This window comes from Egretta garzetta, unplaced genomic scaffold (genome assembly GCF_000687185.1).
Source record: "Egretta garzetta isolate BGI_Z169 unplaced genomic scaffold, ASM68718v1 scaffold113, whole genome shotgun sequence".
NCBI classification, from domain to species: domain Eukaryota; kingdom Metazoa; phylum Chordata; class Aves; order Pelecaniformes; family Ardeidae; genus Egretta; species Egretta garzetta.
The window spans coordinates 556,601-580,829 of NW_009259115.1; the positions used below are offsets into that span (position 1 = coordinate 556,601).

At 39.7% G+C, this 24,229-nt stretch overlaps 1 protein-coding gene across 1 annotated transcript in view; it reads left to right on the forward strand.

Annotated features, from left to right (window-relative positions):
• Positions 1-24,229, forward strand: part of AGAP1 (ArfGAP with GTPase domain, ankyrin repeat and PH domain 1) — a 234,923-nt gene that overhangs the window by 42,558 nt on the left and 168,136 nt on the right. The window contains exon 5 of the mRNA XM_035891073.1: positions 9,512-9,604. Within this exon, the coding sequence (XP_035746966.1) occupies positions 9,512-9,604 (93 nt within the window). The remainder of the gene's footprint in view (positions 1-9,511; positions 9,605-24,229) is intronic.

The following is a 24,229-nucleotide window of genomic DNA, read 5'->3' on the forward strand; positions in this document are numbered from 1 at the left end:
TTGAGGTGACTGCATTGAATGGACCTGTTTGGTCAAGGTATGCCAGGTTGATAGCTTCATCTGAGTTGTTCTTGTCTGGTAACAGTGTAGTGACATTATTCTGTTAAATTTCTGTTTGCTGCCATGACCTTGAGTTTTTTTACAGTACAGCATCAGTCTGTGTGGCAACAAAGCTAGAAGCCTGTGTAGATACTAAAGGTATACATTTCTGTAAATGGATTATGGGCCTTTCACACAAGGTGCATTCTAGAAATAACATATCCCCGAAATTAAAGACTTCCAGGGTTTCCTCTACCAGTGTGCTGAAGCTCATTGACCACCGTCAGGCTGTATTTCTTCCTAGCAGGAAGGAAAGGTAAGGTTGTACTGCGTATGTCCAGAAGCTGAGCACGTTTCAGAATGGGCATGCTGCCTCAATGAGGACAGGAAAATCTGTCACCCAAGAAAGCCAAACAGGGATATTTCTGTGTAAATGGTTCTACTGGGGCTACTAGTTTCCCTGCCTAGAGTAATTTGATTGACCTCTGTCCCTATTGCCATGACTCTGGCTAAAGCAGTCACTCAGAAATGTCCCTTTATGCTGAGGTCTCGGGTACATCGAAGTCTTGAGAGCAGCTTAGTGGAAAAACTTGATTGAAAAGGTAATGTTAAGCTGTTTGATGTCCCAATGGGTACTAGAGTGCTTATGTAATTGGTTTTGACTGCCACAAATTTGACCAGTTTGTCTCACAGTCCACGAATAGGTTTATATTAGATACATGTTGGGTTGCATGTGCTGTAAGGGAGATTGTTCTTCAGATTCACTGACTTGATTTTTATTACTTGGGACAAACATTAAGTTCTGTGAATTATATTTATTGCCACATGTCCTAAATCTTGTACTTCACTCTAGTGAACTTGTTATTAAATGCTTGCATACTGATGGCAGGAAGCTGCCCTCGACAATCTTAATATGGCAAAATCCCTAGACTTCTATTTGGTGCAAGCAAACAACCTGATGGAGGCCACTTTTGCCACCTTTTGTTTCCTTCAGCAGCACATTAGCTTCAGATGTTACCAAGAATATGGTTTCCAAGTGCTTGTCTGGTTGCATTTTTCATTGCTGCTGTCATGTCTGAGCTCTTTCTTGTTAAATTCATTCTCTCTGTTGAGGTGTTTAGAACAAACGTATAGTTTTCTATGTTTGCTAATTATTGGCACCCTCAGTAGGAGTTGGAGCTTGTTCAGTATTGGTGGCCATGCTTTGAAGCCTTGAAGTTTTCCACTTTCAAGTCTGTTATTGAAATGGATTTTTTTTTTCCAGCCAGTGAATTTAAATGGCTTATTTTGAAACTACTTCAGAATTTTATTTAGAAAGTTGGAAATCCAGCAGAGTTAGTATGTATGAAGACAAACGTTGCTGCAGGACTTCTTTTATAGAAGCTGTCTGTATAGGAACATTTGTCTTTGGGGACTAGAATGCCCAACATGTATGTGTTTCCCTTTAGGAGTTACTCCTGGAAAATAAATAACTTAAAAATCCAGGAGACGGTGCCTCACTGCCAAAAAGTATAAAATGATGCTGTAAAATGATGAAAGACTAAAAAGGTAATATTTTAGGGAATCCTTTATGTTCTCTGTCTAGGAAATAGGCACTTAAGGTAGAAATATGTTAATTTTAAGGGTTTTTTTAGAAAAAAAGGTGGCAGTGCTTATTTATCAAGTTGATCAATGTTACGAAACAGAGCATAGCTGCATCATTTTACTTTCAACAGCTCATGGTTCAAATCCTGTCATTAGTGTACAACATCTGAACCTTTCCTTCTTGCCTTTTTCCTCTACTTTCCTTAGAAGTAGTTTCTAAATGTTTTGAGGCATAACCCTGTTGTGACCTCTCTTTTCTCCACCATCTTCATCTCTTATTGTCACCTTTTTTTCTCCTCGGGTGAGCCTTGCAGCTGCATAGTTCTAATCTTAAATGTGTTCAGTGCCTTCTACCATTAATGGTTGCTTCCTTAGATTGCCTTCTCCCTCTTTTTTCCCACCCCAATTTGGTTCAGTCATGGGAGAGTGGACAGTAGGTCCTCACCACTAGTTTGAAAGCCATTCCTTGACACCAGCATCTCTGGTCTCCTTCCCTAATGCTATTTTACAGTTGTTGAGTTTCCAGATGTTCACCTCCTATCCCTTCTTTTGTCAGCCATGTTTTAAGGCTTCCATACCACCCTCCTCATCTTTGACATGTCCAGTGCTTTGAGTACTCATTTTCAAAATCTTTGGCTGTTTGAACTTCAGCAAATCTTTGGTGATTACTTTTAGAGTGTCCTAGTTACTTGTTTTTTCATTACTGTTCTTGCCTGTGTTTCTTCGGAGAGGTAATCTCTGTCTTCCACAGGTTCGGTATGTCTTAATGCAGGTTATTTATTCTCTTCTCAGCAGGATGCCCTAAAGAAAGGGAAAGCAAATGCGGGGTAAATTAAGGTCACTTCTTCCTATGTCATCCTTCTCTGCTGTTACCGTTCTCTGTTAGGATGCTAAAAATTATCATTTCAGCTCTCATTCTTTCATCTCCTTTGTTTTATATTCTTGGGCCATCTCCAAATCTTGCTTGCTACTTTCTCTGGGCACTTGAAAATGTTGTAGAAAAACTCTCTTAGGATCCTCTGTTACTTTCAGTACCCCTACCTCTGGCTTCCTGACAGCCATGCTTCTCCAGTTCAGTCAGAATGAAGTTTAATGTCCTTTTATATATGTGTGTTTAAGGAGGAGAAAGAGGATAACTTTCTCCATCAAAAAGCACACTCGCTCTACTGCCAGTCCTATCCTGTCACACAGACATAAGCTAAGGAACATGATGTTATTTACAGAGAAACAGTGACTTTCAGAAGTGGTGTTCCAGGATTTCTGTCTGCATTTATTGGCCCTTCAACCCAAACATGTGCTGCTTGTCTCCATGCCTCTTCCTCTTTTCTCAAATTTAAAAAAAAAAAGCTGGAAGAATTGCAAGAGGACTTGAAATCACTAAAGGAAACTTCAGCTGGATGATATAAAGGATTGTCTCCTACTTGGTTGTCATTCAGAGGTTTCATTTGGATGGCTTACCTCTGCTTACAACTTGAGATCCTGGTCCTTTATGCTGATGTCCAAGGAGTGTGTGAGAAGTCCCGTCATGCTGCTGGTGCCTCCCCTGCACAGCAGCTTTGTGTGCGTGTAAAGACCCACCACTAGTGTAGGAGCAACACTGAAGAGTAGAGTTTGGAGTGCCTGCTTTTCCTTCTGAGCTTTACCTGGTGAATTCTTACCTACAGCAGTGAGACCAAGTCAATGTTAAGTGTCATGGGAGAATCCTTCTTGAGCATTTCTGCAAATACCCTCTTGCCCTCTTTTCCTCACTTCTTTTAGGAAACTTGGCTGCTTTAAAGATGTTCTTTCACCCTTTTGTGTGCATCACAGACCTTTATTCCCCACTCATAAGTTACGTGCGAGTTGTTGTCTGGACCCTTCACCCACTGCTGCTCGTCTGGTGACCTTTTCGTCAACAGTGTGCGGAATCTTCCACCTTTGCCCTGCCCCAGTCTCCTGTCAGTGTATACAGTATATCCTCAAAGGGTATACCTGTATCTGATAGTAAAAAAATCTGTCCTTTTGTCTTTCCAGACTACTCCCACATCCTTAGTAATGATGGTTTTAGTGCTTATTGATATTATGTGTAATAATAAAAATAATAATTTTATAATCAAGACTTTGTTCTTAATCATCTTTCAGTCCTTTCCATTCTGTGGATTTTCCTCACTTTCCTGCTGTTATTCACTTGTTACCTCAGTTCACTGTTTTATAGGCTGACTGCTTTATTTCTTACACAAGACTATGATATAGTTTTACATTTTTGGCTACTTTGAATAAATGGGAATGTCTTCCTTTAAGGTTTTGTATCCCCATGCTAATGGCTTCAGCAAATGTGTTGGGAACTATCTGTCACTGTAGTAGCCATTTTACAACATTGAATTATTTTCATTTTCTTGATTAGCTCTCAGTGAACTGGTGTCTCCAGACTAGGATTAAGTCCAGTTATGCAGTTCTATGGCACTAGGAATTTTTTTTAGGTTTGAGGCAGAATTTGGTTTAGCGATTTTGAAGTAGAAAAACAGAATTCAGACTTTCCCCAGTGTTTTGCTTACTCTTACACTAGTATAACAAATTAAATTGTTTATATCCAATTATGGTTATATTGCATAGAATGAAAATGTGCCACATCAACAGAACTAAGTTTTCAAAAAATAATGTCAGGGAAAAGGGCTTGGAAAAGAAATGTGTGGAAAAGCGGCAGTAGGGCAGTCCCGCTGTGTTCCTGAGCCTAGGCTGCTCTTCTTGCGTATCAGGACTAAATAAGATACAGCTGTGGATTGTAATGTCTTGAAAGCAGTGTATCACTGTTTAAAACTAACTTTAATCCTTGCAGACCAGTAATGGAGGAGGGAGTTTAAGTGATTATTCCTCCTCTGTCCCATCAACTCCAAGCACCAGCCAGAAGGAGCTACGGATTGATGTTCCTCCCACTGCCAACACACCAACTCCTGTCCGTAAACAGTCCAAGCGCCGATCCAACCTCTTCACGGTGAGTGAGCCAAGGAAGAGACTATTGCTGTATTTTACATAGTGCTCTGTGGTGACGGCCTGAACTTCAAACCTGTCGAGTTGAGCTAGTCTAATCCAGACGGGGGTGTCGAGATGGATCTGTAGGGTCAAAAAACCCCCGAAACATCTTAGAATTACCATGGGGGCAGTTCTGTTTGAGGACCTAACAGAAACTAAATACAGTGAAGCTATCCTATTGAGAATTGCAGTGAAACAAGTGAATCCACAGTTGGATTCTGGATCCTTTGTCTGACTTTAATTCTCAGACCTGTCTAGATTCCCTGGTTTGGCTTTCTCTTCAAAGAGAAAGCTGGGCCTCTGCTCCTCAATCCTGCCCTTACACTGAATAATGCTGCTGACTCAGGGCTCCCTTGTGAGGTCTCCGGTGTTTGTAGAGAGCTCTCAGGGTTTACCGTGGGAATACCATGCACTGCAAAATAACTACACCATGCTACTTTTATTACTATACAGTCTCAGCTCGCTTTTCCAAGGTTAAGAGAGATGACAGAGATAAAAATTACTTTTTTTTTTTCCCCCCAAACCATCTGGGTTTTTGCTTCATTGAGTGGCAAAAAAAATGTACTAGAAATAGAAAGTTTGACTGGTCCAGTATGATAGGTCTTTGTTATGCATAAGTAGTTTGGAGATAATAAGCCTTGAGTGATGATTTCCTTAGTTTAGCAGTCTTGCTGAAAGCTTTGGGATTGTATTGCGTGCGTAATTGTAGGTTTGTAAGTAGTATTTTGACACTTAACATGCTTTATAGCAAACACAGAATCCCTGTAGGCTCACATGAATGTAAGTCCCTCAGTGTTGGCAGCTACATGTTAGTTGCATTTAGAAAGCCACGGCTTCCCTGTCATCATAAAGAATTTATACTTTTTTTATTCCAAAGGTGATGTCATGTTCACTTCCCAGAACTAGCTCGCTCCAGGGAACTGCATACAAAAACGATAAAACCATTTCCTTGTACTCTAAACAAAATCTGACCTCTTGGCCTTTAGCGAGCAGAAAGTTTTCTCATCGTTTTGGAGCGCTGAGTGACACCACAGAGTCCCTGGGATCATATTTCACGTGTCCGTTCTGACAGTGATATTTTGGTTTAAAATGAGATCTTCAAACTCTTGCAAAGAAATGGAAGCCATGCATTTGTGTTTAGGTGCAAATGTCCAGGCACGAAACAATAAAATGTGCAAAAATGAGTGGCATGTGAAAAAGTGTCCAATTTAGATGCTGATATTTTATAGCAATCGTGCAGATTTCCTCCTGCTTGTGGGAACGCTCGCTGTTGTTAGGGCATACTCAGGAGTTACCAAGCCCACTAGGTGTCAGTGTCAGCCCATAAACTGCTGGCAGAGTAATTCTTCTGGAAATAGAGCCAAGATGCTACAGCATCCCTCAAAAGCATTCGCCAACCATTTCTGGTCTGAAGGATGCATAACATTCTATAAGGGCTGTATAGATGTTGTTGACATTTGGGAAACTGGGAATGTTTTAAACTGAAGTAAGTGCAAATTTAAGAAAGTGAATAGAGAAAAATATACCTATCTATGCTTGCAGAAAAGGATTGAGAAGAACGTTAAGTCAGCTGTATTTGCTATAAACAAGTAGACTAAAGCTCTAGTTTGTGATAATTAATAGCATAGTGAGAACAAAATTTACTAATATGAGAGGATGTTGATAGTTGTCTTAGTGTCTGATAACTGTGGAAAAATTGGGGGGAAAACAAGTCCTATGGAAAAATAATAATAATAATAATTTGACTTTTGAGAATTAGTTCTGTCTTTTAAGATCTGGGCATATTGAATGTTGTGTAATGAGTTGCCCTGTAATCCGTGTCCTGAAGTATTTAACACTGACCCTGCTGTAAGCCAGGTTTCATGCCATATCAGCCAAGTTATAAAGTGGAATTATTTAATTGAATAAATAGATGACCAGTATTTTCTGTCTAGTTATGAACAGAGTGTGTAATCAAAATACTTTACTGTTTAGCTCTGGGTTTCTTGCTGTGCTTCTTTCCTAGCCTGTTACTTGCTTGTGCCTGTATTGCTTACAGAGTCAAGTATATTTCCATTTAATTGCAAATTACCTCTTGTTATCTGTCATAGGTAGTATGTTTAGTTTCCTACATGAAGATCTTTTAGTGTTGGAAGAAAATTGGGCTAAGCAGAAAACAGATACGATTCTTCTTAAATTGGTTACAGCTTTTGAGTTGGAATAGGGTTAACAATTTTAAGCATGTTCATGTTTAAGTGCATTAAATGCAGTATCTGATCTTTCTGACTTTGAATATTAATATTTGCCGTAAAGCTATGGTTGTAATGGCTGACTTTCTACTTAGGTGATAAAATGGATCAAATATTAGTAGAAGGGTAAATGTCCTTTGTTTTGTGCAGCGTGTTAACAGGGACAACTAACGCATACTATGTAGTGCAGGTGGGGATTGAAGATGCGTGTGAGATCTACTTCAGCAAAGAACTGATTGTACTGTGTGTCCAATCCCCTGTGGGGTGAATGAACTTCTGGTACAGTAAGATGCTTCTATATTCAATACTACCTCTTACATCTTTGCAGAATTGCAAGCAAGACTTTTTTAAAAGTCAAAATGAGCTCTCTGTCTCAGTAGCTAGTATTAGAGATCAGTATTCTTTTGGGGCTCGCTGGACTGCTGACACTGGATTCTGGTTGTGCCCAGACGCAGGTGCTGTATCCCTCTGGGACTAAATCTTATTTCACAGACCTAACTTGGGTAAGGTTTTATGTTCACGTAAGTCTGTGTATGACTTGCAATGCAAAGGGGAAATGAGCCAAATTACATTCATGCAGGTGTTTTAATTTTTTTGGACGACTTCTGGTTTGCTTGAAAGAAGTTTTAAATAGAACGACTTAATGTGTCGATGTGACGTGAGAAAAAGTCCTAGCAAATGTTGGTTCAGTTTAGTTTAGAGTCTATTTTTTCCCACTATAGGATATAAGATGCATTGTGTGTGTCATAGGTACAAAAGCATAAAAGATCAGAACATATCTCTATTTTACTGCACGATTTGTCTTTATAAATAGCGGAGCCTGCTAAGATTCTCCGCTTGAAAATTTTATGTATTCTGTGATTACAAGCAGCTAGGACAGAATTTGTCTAACAAATTCCTGCGTTTCTATACTTTTGGCATTTGACAGTACTTTGCATATAGATATTTCCCTCCTATGTGCAATGTATTGTTTCCAGATGCAGTTACTTTTACGGAATGGAAGACGTGGTGATTTAAAAATAAAAATTAAAAAGTGTGTAGATATTGAGCTTGCTTTTCAGAGGCAGGATCCTTTCTTTTAAAAAAGTCAAATAAAAAAGAAACATTCAAGTTGACAACTTCCCTCCCAAGGATTTGGCTACCTTCATTGAGTTTCTTTAAAATGTCACTTACGGGCGCTTTGCGCCATTGAAGCATTGTTTTGCCTTGTATTATTGGGAAGTGGCACTTTCAGATTCAGAAATCTGTCTTGAAGGACGAGGAACAATAGTTATCCTGAACATTGGATTTCATCCCTCCCACTTGTTTTGCTTTCTTTCATTTATTCTTTGTTTAATTCCCTGGCACGTCATTCCATTGCCCCGAACCATAGTAACTAGTGACAGGAGCCCGCTCCCGGCGGAGCGGGGAAAGCAGCATGGGATCCCTGCTGGGTAAATGTGTTGCTTAGAATGGTGTTACTTGAAGTCCTCCTCCGTGGGTTTTCTCCCTCCCCTTCCCTCCTCTAGCCCGCAAAGGCAACTGCTTTGGGGATTTTTTTTTTTTCCTTCCACCCCTTCGTATAATACAGAAAATGGGTATTAGCTGTCCACGATCCTAATCGTTCTCCTAATTTCAGTGTCTTTCAAACATCTCTCTCCACTGAAAATGAAAAGCAGGATCTTACGTCGCTCTGGTTTTCATTAACTTCCCATTGTGGTACTGGACATTGCAGATGTATTCATTTCATATATCATCTCTGATTTGAAAAAGCACATGAAAATGTTTTCCCATTTTCGATATTGTGTGAGTAATGTTCCTATTGAAAAGTAATGGAGTGAAGTTGTCACTTGTCAGTTCAGTTATTAAGGAGGATGACTCTCAGGTCTTCTTTTTGTAATAAAATAAATCTGTCACAATCATTATGCTCATGCCTTCTTTCACAATAATGGACTGGAATCTGAATAACTTCTTAAAATTACTATATATCTTTATAAAGTCATGAAGTGAGCACTGTGAGCTTACTCCTAGGGCAGTGCTAGTGTTACAGAAAGCCAAGATCAGGCAATTCAAGTTTTAAACATTGGTTAAATTTTCCTCGTGCTGATTTTTCTTGAACACAACGGTGTTCAGATAGCTTTTTTCCAGCATCAGTCCCTGCCTTTTCTTGCAATTCCAACTTTCTAAACATCCAAAAGTAGAAAAAAAAATAAGAAGTTAAAAGTCAATATGATCAAAACCAGCATCATAAAATTGCATTTCGAAGTAGTTGGTAAGAATTCTGAAAACCACACAGATGTAAGTTAAATGTATGCATGTATATATCAGATTTTTTTAATGAGAAGCTGGAACCTTCATTCCTCTTTGGAGCTACTATTGGCGACTTCAGAAACATGTCCTCTGATCTGCTGGGTCTTCAGGCAGTGAAACTGTAACTCTTTAAAACCAGATGCAATTTCAAACAAGTGGATGGTTGAAAATTACAGGCGGTATTTCAGTATTCAGATTTTGGGATGGTTGTGTACTTTCATAGACTCTAACCCCCACCCTTTGAGTCTATATTTATGTGTCAAAATACTTTTTTTTAATTGCTTTAAAAAAGAAAAAAAGAAAGCGTTGTCTGTGTGAACTGCTACATTTAATGGAGCACAAACTTTCTTTTTGCTCTGCAGTCTCGGAAAGGGAGTGACCCAGACAAAGAGAAGAAGGTCCTGGAGAGCAGAACAGATAGCATTGGAAGCGGTCGCGCAATCCCAATTAAACAGGTAATGCCGAAATACTTTTTCTTTTTTTTTCTTTTTTTTTTTTCCTTTTTTTTTTTTTTGCTTTCCATAGTTGGGGACACACCTCGGGTCTTAAGCACTCTGATGGCGGCCCGTGCGCCAAGAGGCGTTTGATGTGCTCCGGTGATGAATGTGGAAGTCACTCACTTGACATCAATTAGGAGAGGTTCCTATGTGTATTAAAATAGGATCATTAGAATAAGAAGAGGGAAAATGTGACAACAGGCCTAATGAAGTGCAGTCTGCCGGCCTGCATATGGAGCGGGTTTCTAGGCTGTGCTGGCTTCAAAGCTGCCTTTGTAGAGGGGGCTTTGATTGGGCCGTGTGCTGCCAGTCGGCGGGGTAAATCAGATCGCTCTACAAGAGCCCCTTGTGATCGCAGAAATAGCCTGATGTGGCCCTAATTTGCTACTGCAGACGGACATCTGAACACAGTTTCAGGCTGGTTTGTAACAACGAGGCAATTAGTTGTGATAATCATAGCCGGTGTGTCAGCTGTGCGCTCTTGTTTGTAATTTGCTAATGAAGGAATTGTAACTTTGATTAGGTTCAGTTTCATTTAGACCTTATTATATAAGAGAACGTTTACAGCTGTAATGTGTGGCCTTAATTAAACTTCCTCATTACACAACAGGACTTGAATTCAAGGATTTGTTTTGGTCTGTTTTACTAGCCTAGATGCACTTTCATTAGCCTGGAAACTCAATGCTGAATTGTAGCAGTGAACGCTCCTTTGAAAGGCAAAAGCAATCCCAGCATCTAATGCAAAGTATTTGGGTGAACGAGATCATTTACTTTCTCAAATTAAATTACACTGAATTCACGTGGTTAAGAACACTTTGCTAAGCGTTTGTATGGGATGCTTTACAAGTAGATCTGCAATAGTGTTTGCAAGTATTTACTTTTATGTGAATTACTGTGCTGGAAATAGCAAAAGTGCTGAGGGAAGGGAGCTTGTTTTCTTCCCACACGGTTGTTTCCAGTTCCTTCTGGTGGCTTTCCTACCCTCTAGAGGGCCACTTGCATCTTCTAATCTTTCCTCAGTCCATGCCTCATCTTGTCAGGTAGCCCTGGGTCTTCTGTTTGGGGGTGGGTTTATGTGCTTGGGGGGTTCATGGGTTTGTGGGTTTGGGTTTGTTGTTGGTTTGGTTTTTTTCTCTTTTTGGAAGTAAGGGGGATATGATTTTGTACCCTTAACTATTTGCAGTGATTTTCTTTCTTAAAGGCTGTTAAAAAGACCTTTTGGGACCATCAGGCAGCAAAAGTGCTGTCGTGTCTGAATCTCTAGTAGACAAATTTTAATCAAACACACTGCAATTCAGAAGAGCAGTTTGAAACCAGATAAGCTCAGTATTTGGCTGTGCCTTCAGGGGATGAGATTCCAGGCATTTAAAACAAGCTACAATTTTTTTTTCCTACAGCTTTTGTATGGTATGAGATGGGTTAGACCGTCTGGAATTCTTTTGGGTAATGCCAATTAAACAGAAGTGTCTGCAAATGCAGCTGAGAACGTAAAACTGAGGAATTTACTTTTCAGTATTTGTTGAAGGCATACGTACTGTTTTTTTCTAAAATGCTGTTGTATGAAATTGATTTGATTAAAAATGCACTTGCAGGAAGACTAAGGTAAGCATTTTGAGTGTGATTGCACTATACCATGTTATAATGAAATATCCCCTACAATCTCTTGAATTTCCGTATTGAAAAATTCTTCCTGCAACCACTACTTGTATACTGAGTATGACCAATCTTTGGGGAATGAACACTTTTGTTATTAATCCCAATTACGGTAATTTCATTTTGTCACGTACAAGCAATTCTCAGCAAATATTTGAGGTGTCTGTAGTCAGCAGTTACATCCTATTCATCAGGGATTTGGAAGGGTGCTAGAAGAACAGAGGTTGGATGGCATGCAGTGTTGTAGGGTGGCTGCTCTCAGTGGTATTTCACATCATATTTATGTGTCAAGAGAGTGGATTTGGGACTCCATTGGTTTCCTGCTTTATAGATGGTAAAGTGTAGGAGACCAGCATCACCTAGCAATTTAAGCGAAAGAAAATGAAGTAGGAAAAAATACTTTTTTAATCTGGAAACTTTTAATTAAAAATTGAAATACAGTATGTATTCATACCAGCAATGTTTCATTACAGTTTAAAAACATACATCAGTTTGAAGTGGTCTTTGGTTACAAACTACACTATTTCACGCAGAAATGGCTCCTGAAGGTTTACCAGAGGATAGCTTTTTTTTTCTACCCAGTATTTGGATGGAGAGCTCCTATCAGTAGAGGTGGTACTGAGTTAAATTGCTGATATGGCTGTGTTCTTGGTGGGCTTGACAGGTGCCAGACAGGTGGACGTTTCTCTGAAGCAGTAGAAATTCCTGCTAGAAAAGACAGTGTCTCTCTTATTTTATGCATTAACTGGGAATAAGACAGAGGGATGTGAAAAGGAACTTTTTGACCTAAGACTTTAGTGTGTCATGCTGCTGTGCTGCTTACAGTGAGAAGCCCTTTCCACCATGACTCATTTCTGTGACAAATGGTCAGGGAATAGAAAGACAAATCTGTTTTCAGGAGGTTGAATGCAGATTGTAGTATTCACAATATTGCTGCAGGAGAGCTATCTCATTATATTATTGTAAGACTCTTCTTTTTAATACTTTTGTCACCATGTTTTTCGGTGTTTGTCCTCCTATTAGCCTGAAAGTCCCATTGCTGCACTACCCCATGCTAGAATCAGGAGTAACATCCAGTTAAACGTTCTCTTGACTTCTTTAAGCTGTTGTTGAGCAAAATGCCTTTGCCAGCTTTATGCACATACTCTTCTGTTACGTCTTCAAAAGCGTGCAGTGACCAGGCCTTTTTAATATCAGTTCTCAGTACTTTGTTTTATTCTCTGTAGCTTCTTACTCCATGTGCATGGCAGCAGTACTTTAAAAGGGCTGCTGGCAAGGCTGTGCTTCCGGTGCAAGGGAGAAGTCCAAGCTCATACTTGCAGATCAGTCGTGTTGGTTGAGGTTATTCACAGATTGACCAAAAAAACAAAAAAAAAGTAAGTTATGGTTGAAACTCAAATACAGTGGATTAAGTGTTCTCAGTTCACTGCTACTTGAAAAAAAAGGTAATTACAAAAAAAGCATATAGAAAAGAAAAGTATTCAAATGTTGAAATCGATGGCTTGGTTATTCACTGTATTTTATGGTGCCTGTGGGTTGTGGATTGTTCTTCTCTACCCAGTGTATCCCAAAAATCAGAAATACTAGTTCCCAACTTAAAACTAGAACAAAACAAAAAACCCCAAACCAACAATAAAAGAAAAGCCCACAAAACCAAAACAAGCTAATTGGAGATTTAAAATGTTCTGGTTTTGAGGAAGAAAATTAAATCTCTTCCAGCACTAGAGGTGCACGTGAAAGGGGGGAGTAGGAGCTGATGTTAGTCAAGTACGTTTGTGTGTGGTGGGGAGAGCACAGAAGTAATGTGTGAAAAAATCAGCTCTGTAGGAAGCGTAGAAAATGTGATGACGAGGAGTTTGTCATTTGTCTCAACTAAAATTTTTTTCATAAATCAGGTCTGTATTGCACCTGTTTACCCAACATAGCTATGGTTGATGTCTGTTGCCAAAGTGATGCTTTTTTAAATTTGGAGATAGTCTAAACTGGTAGAGGAGTGGCAGTTTTGCAGGGGCATTTAATTTCTCTCCTGGTTTCTGTCTACATGCACATACACTTCTTGTGAAGTGAGCTATGCTGGCATAAAGAGTTGCTTAGAATTCTGTATTGCAGCCTTTCTGGGACTCAGACACTGGCCTGCACAGCTGCTAGAGTTTGGGGGGGGTTTTGCTCAAAAGAAGCCAAGCGTTGCAACCTGCTCTTGAATTCCTGTTCTCTGTCCCTGAATTCCTGAGAGTTTGGGGGAAATAGGCAAAATTGTAAATGGCTTGTTTTCTTCCAAGGAAGCACCTCGCTCCTTAAGGGCTCTTTCCTTAACTTAAAGCAATCTGGTCGAAAGGAGTTAATGTTCTTATTCTTTCTGTCCTTTCTAAATGTTAAAAATGGCTTTTCACTGCAGTGCTAAATACGGTTTTATTGGGCTAAGCCATATAAAACTGTTCTGACAAACCTTCTTGCTCCCAGCAGAAACCCAAAATGTAGGCAATGAAAAGCACATGTGTTTTTAAAATGTGACTGCTAACTTCTGCCCAAATACTCAAGGTGAGTGAAATTTTGGGAAGGCCAGTTTCCTGGGGAGGTACAAACACCTTCGGCATGTGTAGTGGTACCAGTATGCCTTAAATCCTGTGCTCTTAGCATCCTTTGGGAATTGTGAATGCCATCATTTTCCAAAAAAGAAAAAAAGTCACTTCTGTGCTATTTCAATATCTTCAACTAATCAAATGGAGTCAGAAGATGTCTGGAACAGTATGTATTAGCCTGAAGTTAAAATCCATAGAAAGTTCTGTACTTCTGAGAAAGAGGCGGTTAAACTGAAAATACTTTAAGCTATTTTCTGTAGTATTTTTCATGCTACCCTCAAAGCAAATTTAGGGTGAATGGCTTACTCTATTTGGAGTACCTTCTGTTCAAAACGGTTTATTCTGAGAATGAAGACTTGTATCTGGTAGCCTGAGTGAATATTTTGAAGCATGTATTAAGTTGTAGAGTTTAGGGTGACGTACTTTCCAGGATGGGGGCTGTGTGTGTGTGTGTGTAGAGTTTGGGAAGATACTTTGTTTTCTGTGGTCTTGCTAAATCTTTATCAGCAGGGCATATTAAAATAAAAAAGCACAACAAGAAAAAATAAAAGCAAGAAGCTCAGCTCAGCGGTGAGTGGGCTTGTCATGTATTAATTTTTCATTGCTGTGGAGAATTGTACATACATAATCACTTGATTGCAGTGGGAGTTAGCGAGCTCCTATGGTGTCATTTGCATAAATCTTGTTAAGTCAATGGCAGTTAATGAAGTACAAATGAGCCTGGAGAAGGTGACATGCAAATCGTGGGTGGCAGATGGGAGGTCTGTTTTTGGGATGGCAGCTGTGTGCTCTCTTTTTTTTTTTTTTTTTTTTCCCCCCCTCTCCTGCCCCCATCCCCCCCAGATTAGAGCGTAAATAAATACGTAAGAGCTGGCCTTGACTTTGTGCTTTCAGACCTTCTTCTGTTTGCCATTTGCACTTAATTGCAGATGCTCATATTATTATATAGTCCAACTATATAACCTTGACTGTTCTTTTGCCAAAAACTGGTCAAAATAGATTTGGACAGGTTGCCTCAACCCTTGGCTTACTCTGGGATGCGCTGCACCTTTTATGCCCCCAAATTCCTGCATCATTTAGGAATAGAAAACTTGCAGTCTGGCTTAAAAATAAATGTTCTAATGGTTAATGTTACGCTGATGACATAGTGAAAAATTTGCCATCCATGACTTGCAAAGGTGAACTTCAGAATCCATTCACTTCTCTCAGTTTGCAAATGACTATATTAATGGAGAAAGTCAAATATCATATTTGGGCTTTATTTTTAGGTGATATTTCAGATGACCTTCTTTACCTACCAGTTTGGTGCATTTAAGTATATTAAAGCAGTCTTAGTGAAATTAGGTATTTTGTCTTTTTTATTTACTCTGAACTAAAAATGGCAAATATTTTTTAGGTCAGGGCTAAGATACGGGCTTTGTCAGCAAATGGGGGTGGCTAATTTGCTTTTCAGGAAGTAGAGTTTGGTTCCTGGATGCACAAGTTGCAGTTTTTCCTGAAGATGGGCATAAACAAAACTGGAACTTCACAACATACATCTGAATTTTATAAAAGATAACATTAAACTTGGCAAATATAAACGTCAAACTTGGCATGGAAAAGTGTCACTTTGGTTAAATAAAGTATTTGAGAAGTTGTGTTGCGAAGTGTGATCCCTTATCAGCATTTTTTAAGTAACTTTTAAATGAAGTAGTGTGTCCTGGTTTTGGCTGGGATAGAGTTAATTTTTTTTGTTTCAAGCCTGGCTATTGTGTTGTCCATTTTCAGTGCTTTCCCAAGTGTCCTAGCCTTAGAAGAACAGAACTGAAGCAGTTTGTCAAAAAGTTTCCTGTTCAGGGAAAAATCTGTGCTATTTTTAAGATGTACTTAAAAAAGCCAAAATATGGAATTCTTATTCAGTTAAGGTTTTTGATAGTGAACTCTCTTAATACATTGTCAGTGTGCTGCTCTGTGGAAAGAATCTCTGGGAAATTGGGAATTGCTTTATTTCTCAATTATTTTTATTTTTTTTTCCAATCCAGTCTCACCTGGGCATTCTGAGATTTCCAACACCTCCACTGCAGCCCCTGGCCTGAGGACTTTAGAAAGTGACTGAAAACAGAAAGAAGAGGATTTCAATGTAGTTTATTTCAAACTTTGTTTTTATTAGGCTTAGTCACTCTTGATAGGTGTCTGGGGAGAAGCTTTGCTAGTAAACTTGAGCAGTGTGCCTCTTCCAGCCCGACCGACCGAACGCTTTGCAGTGGCGGTCTGTGCTGCAGAGGGCGAGGAGGCACGCTGCAAGGCAAGGCAGGGTCTTCTGGTACCAACTGTTTTCCTTCCCTCCTTCAGCATGTCCAAGCTTAGGCTGTCCATTTGCATTTCTTCCCTTATTTCTGCTCACTAAATTCCCTTTTAGCCCAAACAGGTGGGACTGTAACGCATTTATTCCCTATCAGTCTGCATTGCTCAACTTAAAAAAAAGAAAAAAAAAAAAAAGTTTTTAAAGCTTAGTTTGGATTTTAATGGACTCTGCCCCATGTTATCTTTTCTGACCTCCTGTCTACCTGCTGCTCTGTGCTGCTCAGCCTCCTTCTCTTCAGTTCCCTACAGGTGCAGGCTGCCCCTGCTTGACTGGTGCTTTTCTTTCTCCTAACCGCCTTTTCCTTTGTTAATTTTTAGCTCTAGCTGGGGCGTTTGTGTGTACAGTCCCGGTTACACAGTTCTTGCGTGGAGTAACACACAACGCTATGTTGTCTTGATTCTTCCTGTTGAACCAGAAAGAACATCGCACCTGAAATCTGTTTTCCCCTGAAGTACCCAGGGCTGTCTGTACAGCTGTTAGAGCATTTCAGCAAGCATGGCAGCATCTTGGAAATAGGTTTTGAAAAGAGATCGTCTGCCATGTCTAGTCAGTCAAACTGATGTCCTTAGTCCTCCTCGCTAGCAGAAGAGCACTGTAATGCTTCAGGCAAGTGTCAGACCTGAGACCTGCCATCATCATAAACAATAAATGCTTTTTGCAGCAGGTTTCCTGAATGTAAATGTTTACTTTGAGTCTACCAAAAGAGAGAACAAATAAGCAACCATCTTAGCATCTATTCTTGCTTAATTCATCTGACTTGACAGGGTGAAAAAAAAAATGGTATAAGAAGAGCAGGACAGACACATGATGCTACAAGTAGCTCGTTAGCAGGCCCTGTGACCCATTGCTGAGCACAAGGGCTTATCCTATGGCTTCTCCCTTCTGTCTCTGTTCAAAATCACGTTACATTTTGAAATAAAAATGTCTAATGCATGTAACGACCAAAAGCATTTCAAAAGAATCATAGATTCATAGAATTGTTTAGGTTGGAAAAGACCTTTAAGGTCATCAAGTCCAAAAGAAGGATGGCAGCAAACATCTGGAGGGTGCACACAACTCTAGGACTTACTTGTCTTCATTATATGTGTGTCTTCTGTAATGTGCCTTTCTGCACAGGTGCTGCTTGCAGAGCTCCGGCACCAAAACCCCTGTGTCACTAATGCAGAGACCCAAAGCACTGTGGTGCTGCTTCTGCTCCATCTTCTACTCCGAAGCATTCACCAAAACTACTATAGCTTTGGTTTTTATTTATTGATGCTCATGTAGGCTTCTAGATAGTTGTTCACAAGCCAGTGTTGGTGTCTCTGGAGGGTGGCTTTCCAAAACTCAGAAACGCGTGATTTACAAGGAACTGGCAGATGACATAGTTTTATTTATTTATATCTAGCATGAGGCGTAATTTCCTCTGTCACACTTCTGTCTAATCATAGTAATCAGTATCCAGATCTGCTTGTACAAACACAAGGGTATGGTTTTCAGCCAAATACTCTTAGTGCTGAAATCTTCTGTGTAATTCCTCCGCAATTGTTTATAATCAGAACATACACATTTTGCTGTGTTTTTAATTAGCTGATTACTAGTTATAAAATGTTTTGTACTCACTGTGGTTCTGTGAATTGTTAACTGGTAGCTACCAGTATAATTAAATATTTCAGAGCACTTGGCTATGGTTGCATTGAACTGTGAAGAAATAATGTTATATAGCCAATCAAAAAGAGATACTTGTAAACTCATTTAAAGCGTCAGTGTGTGTTAGGACTATCATGGTGATGCTTATTGCAGGAGAAATTAAAGATACAGTTTTGTGCTAAGAGGCAATACAGAAATTAGTTCCTGAATTAGTTGTTAATTGATTTGGTAATTCCCTCGGGTCTGCATGCTCTTTTTTTTTTCCTTTTTCGTTGTTGCATTCAGTTAACAGTGACTATTCCCAGAGCACTTGAAATATTTTTTCCAATTAGATCAAATGTGCCCTTACATCAAAGGAACTGCTACAGCTACATGTACCTGCCTGGAATAATGTTTCATTTGACTGCGAAAGCTCATTTTGTGTGTTTTACTGTTGATGGTTTTCAGATACCGTCCCAAGAAAAGCAGTAGTCCTAAATATTTGGAATAAGATAGCGTTAAAAAGTTCCTGGATTTAATGGACATTTTTTGCAGTTTCAGGAAGCTTGCTTTAGTTCATACCTCTCTGTTACCAAACAGTGTGTGAAGATGAGGATGCCGCGTGGTTTGGCTTGGTGCACTGCTCCGTTGGACAGCACAACCCTGTGAGCTCCAGGCGTTAAACCCTTCCCTGCCTGGGGTTAAGGTTTCTACCTGCCAGCCCAAGGGAATGACCCCTTCTGGCCCTTAGCCAAAGCAGGCAGGCCTGGGCAAAGAACCTCAGCATCTCTCAGATTGAGGCAATTCTTCTTTCTTCCCTGTCATGTCAGTCAGTCTGTCCCACCGAGTCATCTGCTTCCTCCTGCTTTCTGGATTTCTACCCTTTTTCCCTCCCTGAGGTGTCTGAGGGTTGCAGGAGAAAGCTGGAATTTGGGCCTATGTTTTATAAGGATTGAATTTCTACCATGTTTCTGTTAATTGGTCTCCTGGTATTCGAGAGTCCCTAAAAAATGAGTTTTCTGTCTCCCATCCTATAAATTGCCCTTATTTTATCTCTAACTGCCTGCACTGGTTGTAGAGTGATAGTCCCAAGCATGCTAAGACCAAGGTGAGCAGCCTACAGCTGCTTCACAGGTGTAAAGTCATCATTTTCTCAATTTCCAAGTAGTGCTTTGTAGGCTGTTGAGGTGATGCACAAGAGCTGTTAGAGGCCTTACAGTAACGCTGTTGTCCTAAAATTGAAGTCTGCATTGATGTGTATATTGCTTTCAAACATCTAAAGACCTATAAAAGATATATTATTAATAATTTTTTCAGATAAATTAACTTGCTCTAATTTTTTTTGACTGCCTGTGACTGTGACCTGAAGTTAATGGGAGCCTCTGGTCCTCGTGATGGAAACAAGCTGGTGGTTTGTGAATGAATTAACCAGTTTCATTTCCAGGTGGCTTGCTTCATAAATTCCCAGCTCAAAACTCACCTTTGTGGTACAATGCATGTGATAATAAACATAGTATTCTATTTGTTACTGAATTTTACTTAATAAAGAAACATATTTAGATGTTTATTAGTGCAGATTTTGGCAGGGGGGGTGCAATTTCAAAAGTAGTACTCCATTTGTCTGTATGACGCAACCTGCAAAGTGAGCAAAGGACAACTGCATTTTAGAGCGGCAATAGAAGGTAATAGCGTAAAATAAGTTCAGGAAAAAATATGAAAACTTTTTGTTTACTTAATGTTTTGAAATCCACATGAATGGTGTAAGAGCTCATAGATTGCTTATGATTGCCAGTAACAGGTGTTCAGCTTCGTCCCCTTTTTTGTTTGGTTTTGGGTTTTGTTGGTGGTTTGGGTTTTTTTTGTTGTTTGTTGGTTTTTTCTTTAATCCTATCCAAATGTAATGCTCTTACTTCTTTCTTAAAAGAGATAAAGAAAAACTTCTGGGTTTGAGTGGTAGCTAATGATTTCCTAGCTGACATCAGGTGAGTTTATAGCTCTTGCACATCACTAAGATTCAAAAGGAGATACTCCAGCTTTTGTTTGGAATAGTGTTGATCAGGTTACACATCCTTTGAGAGACTGTGGAAGGAGAATGGAAATAGGGAAGAGGAGAGTTCCAGTAGACCTATCAGCCTCTACAGAAACAGTAAGGCAGGACCTTCTCTTTTAAATAAAAAAAAATAATTTTAAAAAAAGGCAAAAAAATCCACTTGACTATGTCTATATAAAAGGAGCACATGCTGCTCTTCAGGATAAACCAGTCGAGGATCTGTTTTCCAGTGCTGCGTTCACAAGCGAAGGGAGAGAGGGGTTTTGTTTCATTTTTGGTTTTTTTTTTTTTCCCTGAGGCTCTACATCTTATATATACATGAACATCCTCATCTTCTTTTACCCAGTGCTTGATGCCAGCAGAGAATGTGTTCCCCCAACCTCCATGCTTTTGGTCCCTGTAATGGTGCAGCAAGTGGGTCTGGAGCCTGCAGGAAGCAAGCCAAGCAGTCTCTCCTGTGAAGCTTTGAAGAATTTAATACACTTGAGGCGTTCTCATCCTGTTCTATGTGCCGATGTGTTGCAAATCCCAGAATGCACATTGAAAACGAGTACAGAACATGGTGAAAAGGTGTCAGAATACTTTGGGGAAGAGGAGGAGGGAATGATCGAAAGCAACGCAGGTATAAAAGAGAACATCAATAAAGAAAGCCATAATACGACTTTAAAAAATTTATTAGAATTTTCCAGTGCTGAAATGGTGTAATATATCAAGGTGGCATCTCAATGTGACATGCAGAGATTGACAGCAGTGAGGTCACTAAGGTATTTTCACTGTTGCCCTTAGGCTAAGAACTGGCCCTTGGCCAAAAGCCTTTGACTCAGGGTGGTTGTGTCGAGATACTGCTTTAATAGTTGCATCTAGAAAACATTTACAAGAGGCATTCTTTTTATTTGATCCATCTACATCTACCTAGATAATTAGAAAAAAAGAAAAAGAAAAAAAAAAAAAACCACAACCAAAAAACCCAAACAAAACACCACCAGAAAAACCAACGGCATCGCTTGGTGGCTTATTGAGTGCGTGATTTTATAAATGGAGAGCAGAAATAATTGACCTTTAGTTATTTTTAGTGGATGAGTTCTGGATATGCCTTCATAGTGGTGATCTCTCATTAAGCGATAATGATTGTAAAGAAAATGACTGCAAACTCTTCAGGACCAAGATGTGCTTTCAGAGCTGTGCATGCTGCTTTCAGTTTGTGGACGCTTGTTCAAGGTATCGATGCAAAACAAACATTCCTCTTGCAAAAACGCCTTTGTTTTGAGGGGGCCACTGTGTGTTGGAGGTGAGTCCGTGCACATCTGGACTAACTTCAGTGACTGGAGCTCTTCCTCTGAGGGCATGAGGAATTAGGCCGGAGAAGTGACATAGCAAGATTAAGTAGAAGGCTTATGACAGTTAGCAAGTCAGACTGCCTGATAGACTTCGGTTGACACAATGATTATTAATATGTTGTAAAGATGTTTTGGGGATTCCACCATATTTGTATGGTTGCCAGCAAAATGTTGACAGTTGCATTGTGGTTAATAAATTCATTTAGATTTATAAGCATTGTTTACAGAACCTGTTCGCCTGCTGAAACTCGAACAGCATCTGTTCCTTCTTACTAATTAACTGCTAATTACGAATGAGCTTTGTGTGTTTGTCAGTATAACTGGCTCATGCATTTTGTAAGGAACATTAACAAATTGATTTACATAGTGGTAAAGCAATCAAAAGAGTAAACTGAACAGCACGCATTTAAAGCCCTTTAGCCTAATTTTTTGAACGAGACAAACTTTGGGCATTCTAAATATTTTCATAATTCTTTTGCTACCTTTTAATTGTGTGGTAATTGCATGTGAATCCCAATCAGGGGTATAAGTACAACACCCCTTGTTTCTTGTTTTTATTTTTATTGTTATAAAAAAAAGCATTGGCACTGTTAGTTTTTGACAGTTGTGAGCAAGCATTTATCCAGAGTATAAGGAGCAATGGCAAATGAAAAATAGTAGATGGCATGAAGTAGGAATGTTGCGGGGGGGGGGGGCCTTTGAAATGTAAGTACTCTGAGTATAACTGCTTTGCTATCGATCTTTGAAATACCCACTATGGAAGTCCTTGCACTTTGGTTAAAATACTGTTTTCTCTAATCCCACTTTTATTCTTCAGAAACCTTCTGACTGCAGTAATTACCAACACTTCTTTAGAGCAATCTGAGCAGAGAGGCCAGATGTTGGCACTTAAATATTTTGAATTTAAAGGGAATAATTCAGTAGTGCAATTCTTAAAAAATAAAATAAAATCTTTGTTTATTTTGCATGAGTTAGAACAAAGAGAAGAATCATATAACTGAGTGTTGTGTTTATGGTTCTTCATGTTACGATAAATTGGATATGAGTTATATGATCAGATGATATGGATATATTTTACTTACAGTTGTCCTGGAGCTGTAAAGCTTGAAATGAGCTTTGTAACTAGTATTAGGGAGAAGACGAAAGTAATGCTGCAGGATTTAGTTTTCCTGAGCGGCTTAATATAACCGTGAGGAAAACAGAGTGGTTTATGTAGACTAAAACTTGCCAGAAAATCTTGATTACTTTTTTGATAGGATTTCAAAATAAGTGCATGAAGCAAACACAACAGATGTAAAATATTTGGATTTTAGTAAAGCATTTTGATACTGCCTCGCTACATCTTAATTGAGAGTTTATACAAATGCATTTGGCTAGAAACTTTGATGTGGATTGAAAACGGTCTGTAAGATCATAAACAAAAGCTGAAGCCAGACCATGGTCGGAGCTGGCTGGAAGGAGAACGGAGCTTTGTTCAGTGCTAGGGCTGGTGCCATTCAGCAATGCCATGGATGATAGCGCTGGAAGCACAAGCCAACACACAGCAATCACCTTGGTCATCCCTAGGATAAAGCTGAAACACCAGTAGAGAAAGGCACATCAGAAGGGGGACAAGGACTGGAGTTGGTGACTAAATGAAATGTGAGATTTGACTTGTAAAGGCACAAGTCACTTGACGGAAGCCAAATCATCTGGGTCTGTCCTAACTACTTGCACATGGCAGACTTTTCCTTGTTCCTTCATGTTTGCTACAGATAGCAAATTCTTGACAAAGCACTGGGTGCTGTCTCTTACCAGTGCTGTGCATCTGCTTTAAAAAGCGTATTTTCAGACTAGTTTAAAATAGAATGGGAGGTGAACTCAGGCTAACCTGAGTTAAAACCCAGCTGCCCAAACTTTTGCTGGTTTAACCCAAGTTTGGAAGGTATTCTGCCTTTATATGCTTATGTTACCTCATCAAGACACTTCTCCGATGACCCCCAGCGACAGGAAGCTGGGCATGTGTTTAGCACAGGCACTCACTGTTGCAGCCATGTTTGAGGTAGGCCGCTGTGTGGGGAAATTGAGCGGCTTTCCTTCTGAAACCCATGTCTGGTTTGTCTTGTACTCTTGCTGAGATAGAGCTGGAGGTGACAAGTGCCTGCGAGTTTGACTTGGGTTTCTATTTGAGAAGTGAATGCAAATGGTGGATATGCTTCGAGGATGAACAGGCATTGCCTTGCAGTGTGAAGGAGATACAGCTCGAGTGTTGGGAATGACACATGTGCCATTTGAGAGTCATAGGCTGCAGGATGTACACAGGCTTGTTAACGACACACACTGATTAGGCAAAGGGTTCGAAGCAGTGCTGGGGAAAGAATCCCACCTCTGCAGCTCTAAAGCCAGATCTGTCTCTGGCTAAAGGTGTTTTCCACTGCCATCACGGTAATCAGGACATGTTAGCAGTAGTGATGCAAGTTCCCCTATCAGATCGCTGCTTGTAAGATTAGAGGGCTAATTACAGACTGCTACAACAGAGCAGTTGTAATTATACATAGGAATCTACAGTGCCTGTGTTTACCAGTGTTGCTGCTGTGCGAGGAGATGCATGTGCACGAGTATGGGGTGATAAGGAGGAGATGATATCAGGCTTAATACTAAGAGAAAGCTTCTGGACTTTGGGGGCTATCAGACTGTATAATGTTCTCTATAATAAGGAAACAATATAAGCTTAGTGACTTGGATTTTCTTTAAATAAGGGGAGGTGGGCTTTCTTTTAAAAAGGGGGGAACTATTGAGACAGTGAGATTCTGTAGGTAAGTCTGAGCACTGAGTACATTTCTTTCCCCTTTATAACTAATATGATTCTTTGTCACAAAAGAAAAATACCAAGACATACCATTTGCAAAAGGGTTTATAGTACAGTATATCACCCTATTATGAATGACAGTATTTAAATGGTTGGGTAGAGAACTGGAGAAGTGCTACAAATCAAATAGCTAGATTAACATCTAATGTTCTGTTCTCCTGTGA